Source organism: Nicotiana sylvestris, chromosome 11, assembly GCF_000393655.2.
Source record: "Nicotiana sylvestris chromosome 11, ASM39365v2, whole genome shotgun sequence".
Classification (NCBI taxonomy): domain Eukaryota; kingdom Viridiplantae; phylum Streptophyta; class Magnoliopsida; order Solanales; family Solanaceae; genus Nicotiana; species Nicotiana sylvestris.
Genome location: NC_091067.1, coordinates 147561595 through 147567757, shown reverse-complemented (window position 1 = coordinate 147567757; position 6163 = coordinate 147561595). Strand labels below are relative to the sequence as shown.

Genomic DNA, 6163 nt, shown 5'->3' with positions numbered 1-6163 from the left:
CTTGGGTTTCCGAACCCTGCATGAACAGGGATACTTTATGCATTGGGCTGCCCTTTTTATACTAAGTTCATTCAGTTCTACACTATGTCTGGGAGATTAAAAATCTTTTGACATAACTTCTCTTTATGTGGCTTTAAGATGATTGAAAACAAATTCACTTCACTTTCAATTATCGGAGGCAGTAGGTCATGGGCCGGCGAGCACAACGCTAGTTTGGGAATTGTGCCAAACTAATGCTACGAGCTTCTAGAATTCACTAAAATTTTCGTAAAATCAATCATTACGAGTGTTACATTCCTTTACTATTAACACCTTCTATAAGTATATTGTCAAGCTTATAAGTAGATAAATCTCAAAATCTATCTAGGAGATGATTAAACCATCTCATTTTATATGACAACATATCCATCCATCTTAACAATTATCTTGTGGAAAATGTTAAAACTCAATATAGCCATTTACACCAGACAATCTGCTTTATACAAAAATTGGAAGCATGGGATTTTCATCCTACAAGTTTGTTTCACTGCAACCTTTGTCTCTTTCCTAGGACAAAACTGTTCATATTTGGACCAGCAGATATCAATCTCTGATTTTCCAAACAGGAAACATAGCCAGAATTAGCAAAGTTTAACATAGGCGGAGACACTAAAGATCCACATGACATCTCAAAATAAGGCTGAGAATGCAATGATCTTGAAACAAGATTCTGATTTGTTATCTCTGCTTCAAACCCTTTAATAGAAACTGGTGGAATATTAAACGCCTTAAGCTGAGGCGGATTTCGCCATTGAGGAAGTTGTCCTGAAACTAAAAGTGTTTGCAAAAGTGGCCCTGCTTCAATAACAGACTTCAATAGTTTCCCTTTCTGTGGCAAAGATTTCCCCTTTACAAGATTGTCAATAACCAATGTAGCCTGATCAACTTTTGGGACCAATTGAGGGACACAATTGTCCGAGAATCGAACGTTACAATCATAGGCTAATGCATTTGATTCAGCCATGTTGTTGTTGGAAAATTCAGGGGATGAAACTGCATCAAAAAATGACTCGACTGGGGATGAATTATGTGATTGGTAATTGTATGTTTCAGAAAGGCTGTTTGATTCAGTTATGCTTGAATGTGCTTTTGTAGCCTTCAAATGAGGACTATTATCAACTTGAACATGAGATAGTTTGTTGAGTAGTTTCTGAAGTTGTTCTCTTGCTTCATCTCTTTCTTGACAAATCATCTTTAATAGTTGGATTAATTGCTGCACATATTCTTTGTTCTTCCTCATTTCTTCATATTTTTCAACCTTCAATTGTTCAAGTTCAAGACTATTGTACAGAAGCTTCTGCCTCATTTCATCTAGAGTCTGCAACATTTGATAAAAACCCCAAGTCAGACAAAAGTCTTCAAATATTGAATTATATTAACAAAAAATAGTCTTTAGGCATGCTACTCAAGAAAATAGGTATTGCACAACTTTAACCAAACAAAAACTAGGAACGCCGGACCACAAGGGTCTATTGTGCGCAACCATACCTGCATCTCTACAAGAGGCCGCTGTTCCACGGCTTGAACAGTGACCTCATGGTCACATGACAGCAACTGCGTTAAGTCTAACACAAAAAATCATTGACTGTGGAACAAGAAAGCTCTACACTTAATTTAGTGTTACTATAAAAGGGGGAATTCTAGCAAAAAACAATGATATTCAGAAAATACAATGTAAAGGGATATCTTAAGAAAGAAAGGTTTAGTTGAGAAGTGAAAGTCTATAGACAGAATGAATGGTACTCAGAGGAAATGAAGTGAAAAAATGGATAAACAAGAAAATGAAGTACTACACACCTCTTGATAACTCCATAAAGAAGCCATTTCTTCCATTTTCTCTCTTAGTCAAACTCTCACAGAGTTACTTGCAAGAAGAGACGGGAAATAGAGAAATGAAATATTGAAAAATCTTTTTGAGGGGAAAGGGGGTTTTTATGGGAGATGGATTGTAAGTCTTATATATATAGGAGGAAAAATGAACCAATCCCATCATGGAAATAAAAGTTAATTACGGAATCTTAACGACCTTCCAATAATAAAGAAAAATCCAATAATAAAGAAAAATTGAAATAATAATAATAATAATTTGAGTTTCACCATTGGTGGATACCGCCAATCGTGAATTATGATGATTGATTATAAGTCATGTTTGAAAAGGAGAAGTGGCTGATCCAAACACATTTTAAAAGAAAAGGGAATTTACCGTCTAATAAATGAAATTAAAAAAAAAACTAGTGAAGTCTGGAAAAAGAAAACTTAATAGCCGTTTCGACATAAAAATTATAATATTTGAAAAAAAGTAGTATTTGGAGTTAAGTTGAAAATTGGTAGTTGAAATTTGAAATTATATTTGGACACTATTTCACTTGAAAAAATGTTCTAGTTTTGTGAGTGTGGAAAAAAAATTCTGAAAATTTGAAAAATTTACAAAAACTTACAGAATTTCATGAATAAACACATTTTAAAAAAAATGAAAAAAAAGAGAAAAATTTCTTATGGACAAAGTGGGCCTTATACTACTGCTATATACAAATGACAAAAACTCGTTGCAAAATAATTAAATATGGATAAGAATTTAATGTCTCATTGGTGCCAATGCCATTCATTCAAGTGCATTAATATCTCAAGCGCTTTCCCATGGTGTAAATTTTTGATTGGTAGCTTCGGAGAAAACCATGGTCGCATTGATTTAGCTCTTTCCTAAACTTTTCTTAGGGGGAAAAAACTTTACTTTTATGCACCTTTTCAACTTACCAACCTAGACATGACGTTCTATAATACTACCTCTCTTTGATCCTATTTAATTGTCATATTAGCCTTTTAACTCCCCCAAGAAAAAGGTTAATATCAAAAGGGCAGCTCGGTGCAGAAAGTGTACCACATTCAAGCAGGATCCGAGGAACGGTCACACTCCAAAAGGGTGCGACGCAGGCAGTTTATCCGGATGCAAGTATCAATAACTGATTTTACGGATCGGACGCATAACCTTTTGGTCACACAGAGACAACTTGATCATTGTTCCAAGGCTCCACTTCATTAATAATAAGAGTTGTCTAATTAATTTATCCTCAATTACTCTTTAATCTTTCATTATATTAATCTTCCTCCAATAAATGCTCACTATATTAGCGTTAACGTTAAAATTGAGATAAAATCAACAATTCTTTCTTAATTGCCTAAAACGACAAGTATTTTGAATAAAAAATATTTTGGCAAAATAACGAGTAAATTCGACATAAGGGAATACGAGTGTAATTGACAAATGACTAGTATTTGCAATATATTTAGTTAAGGAAAAAGAATGAGGGAGTATTTACTTTGTTGAATTGTTTCATCACCTCACTTTGTTGCATTTTATTGAAATAATCTTTCTAGGGGGGCTGGGGCTGCGTGTGAACTGCCCAAGATAACTGAAATGAACCGAATTGCTGTTGACTTGTATACAAATAAGTGTATTATCTAAATTATATTTCACTTTGACAAACTCTTCACATTTCTCCATAACTGGCACACGGTTTTATGCGGTGAGCACTGTCATTAAATTAATTATTAAGAGCTTATGGGGGTTAAAATAAACCGAAGAGAAAGACAAAGGCCCAAGTTTTATGTAATTATCTCGAATAGAATAGCATGAAACATATAAACACTTCAATTAAATTAAATAAAAAACAGGATACAGATAAAGCCAGGTCATCTCGGGAGAAATACGATCGGGAGGAGCTAATTCAAACCCCTCCGGTAAAATAAGAACAACCCCCACGTTCAACCCCCCCTTTTACCATTAGCAAGAACCTGTTTCAGTTCCCTTTTACGATGAACATGGATGAGGTATTTCCCAAAACAAAAGGTCGGTATATTTCTTTCTTTATCCCCGACAAGCTGTTCCTGCAGTCACGTAGATTTTCAATAACTCTTAGTATGTAATATTGGTATATACAGATTTAAGTTATAGTGTATATATACACGGTTTGTGCATGGGTGGCTCGAATATAAGGCCGGTAAAGCAAACGTTTGGGACCCAAACTTTTTGGGAGCCTTATTTTTTCTCTTAAAGATGCATTGTATATGTATTACTAAAAAACTGTGTATATTTAAATTTAAAAAGAATTTTTGGAGCGAAAGTACAATAACTTTGATGTGACGATCGTTGTAATAATTAAAGAATGTCATAATATTTAATAAATTATTTCCTTACATGGGTAGGGTAGCTTTTTTCTTTTTTTTTTTTTTGCCTCAACACATGCCACATTATTATTTACATATTTACTTTTTTCATTCTCTCTTTTAATGTTTTTATTCTCAATATTGAAAAGTCTCTCAATTGGCAACTTACCAGGGCTTACAAATTATCTTCTTCAATGCATTACAACAAGCAATCATTATATTGAAGCAATACAACGCTTTCCGATATCATTATAGTATCAACTTGTCTTGTTGTATAGTTTCTTACACTTTAATTCATGCTACTATCTGTTGTTTCTTGTACTTCAATTAACTTATTTATCTGTGATAGTTATTGCTCCTTTTTAGACTGCTTTATCGTGACTTATTCACTTTCATTACTTTCATTTACATACTGCATTGAATTGATTGTCCTTATCTGACCTTTTTTTTGTCATGCTTTCTCTTGAGCCAAGGGTCTTTCGGAAACGGCTTCTTTACCTAAGGTAGAGGTAAGATATGCATACACTTTACTTCTCCAGACTCCACTTTGTAGGTTTTCATTGGGTATAATGTTGTTGTAATAGTAACTTATCAAATTCTTGAGCCGATTTTATTATTCTACCTTTATTTTATATTTTTTAATGAAATTTTATCGTTGATATTCTTACTTAGGGCTTCTCTCTGATATTTGGCTTTAGGCCCCCAATTTTGTTAAGACGGCCTTGGATTTAATTTGTATAAAATTTTTTGATGCTATTAATAACGTTAACTTGTTATAATATATTATATCTATTCTCTTTTTAGGTTACCAAATTTAACATGCTATATGCACGTACTTGTTATTGTAGGCTGATTAATAAGAAAACTATACAGTGTGATGCACATTACTTAAACTCAATAGTGATTTATGTTACATTCTAGATTGGAGTAATTTTTGTTGGTATTATTCCTCTTTAGGCATTATACTCTACTTTAATAATGCAAAGAATAAAGAACTTCTAATCCACAATTAATCCGTGGTTAATTCTCATATCTCTCCATCATTAATTTTTGTAATATATCTAGATTGTATATATATGCAGAGTGGGAGAATGAAGTTACTACTTCATAAATGGTTCACATTCATTCATATGACAATTTCTTAATTTTTGTGACTTCGTTTGTGAAAAGATATTAGTTTTTCAGAAAGTTTGAATTACTGTCTTTATGACAATTTTGTCATTAAAATAAAAATAATGTTACATAACATTAATTTCCATTTGATTCCTACATTTTTTTATGGAAGAAACCGTAGATGATTTGCCTATATAAGCATCATCATTTGTGAACTAAATAACCAACCAAAAATATTATTCTCTCATCTTCTCAAAAGACTATTCTTCTTCCTATTTTTCCTGGGCAATTCCTTTTGCAAATGCCAAACTTTCAGCCACGAGTGCACGTGTTTGGAAGTACGGTAGAACCTTGGGGAGTGACGGTCTTAACGATTTGCACTCAGTCGGACCGCAATCGCTTTCAAGGCAGTGGCTTGCCACGACCCAGTATTTATTCAATAAGTTATTTCTATTCTTTTATTATTCTACGTCAATATTATCAACTATTTTTCTAAAATATTGAAAGCGATTTCACGTATAATATTGATCAATGGCTACCGCTTTGACTAAAACTCTTCTCGATTTGTCAAAGCTTGAACCTTTAGATGGAAACAATTATAAGCTTTGGTCCCAGAAACTTTTAATTTTATTCTAACAATTAGAAGTTGATTATGTTTTGTTCAACGAACTTTCTGCTAATGTTGTTTCTAATACTACTGTTGTTGATGATGGTTCTAATACTATTGCCACTATTGTTGTTGATGATGCTGCTAAAAAGAAATTCGAAAAAGATAATAAAACTGTTCGAGGGTATCTGCTTAACCATATTACTAACCCTTTGTTTGATTTATTTATAAATTTGTTAA

The 6163-nt window shown here is 33.0% G+C and overlaps 1 protein-coding gene across 2 annotated transcripts; it reads right to left on the bottom strand.

Annotated features, from left to right (window-relative positions):
- Positions 1-438: 438 nt before the first annotated feature.
- On the bottom strand, positions 439-1985 carry LOC104233615 (uncharacterized). Of its 2 annotated transcripts, XM_009787040.2 has the most exons (3): positions 1837-1969; positions 1528-1604; positions 439-1357 (listed from the first exon to the last, which is right to left on the bottom strand). In XM_009787040.2, the coding sequence occupies exons 1-3, from the start codon at positions 1850-1852 to the stop codon at positions 524-526; spliced, it is 927 nt and encodes a 308-aa protein (XP_009785342.1). In that variant the 5' UTR covers positions 1853-1969; the 3' UTR covers positions 439-523. The 2 variants fall into 2 exon arrangements, with proteins under 2 accessions (XP_009785342.1, XP_009785343.1); XM_009787041.2 differs by lacking the exon at positions 1528-1604 and having other exon boundaries at positions 1837-1985.
- Positions 1986-6163: the final 4178 nt, after the last annotated feature.

Coding starts and splice junctions, on each gene's coding strand:
- LOC104233615 (XM_009787040.2), bottom strand. Junction 1,358..1,527: donor GGCCTCTTGTAGAGATGCAG/GTATGGTTGCGC, acceptor CAAATGTTGCAG/ACTCTAGATGAAATGAGGCA.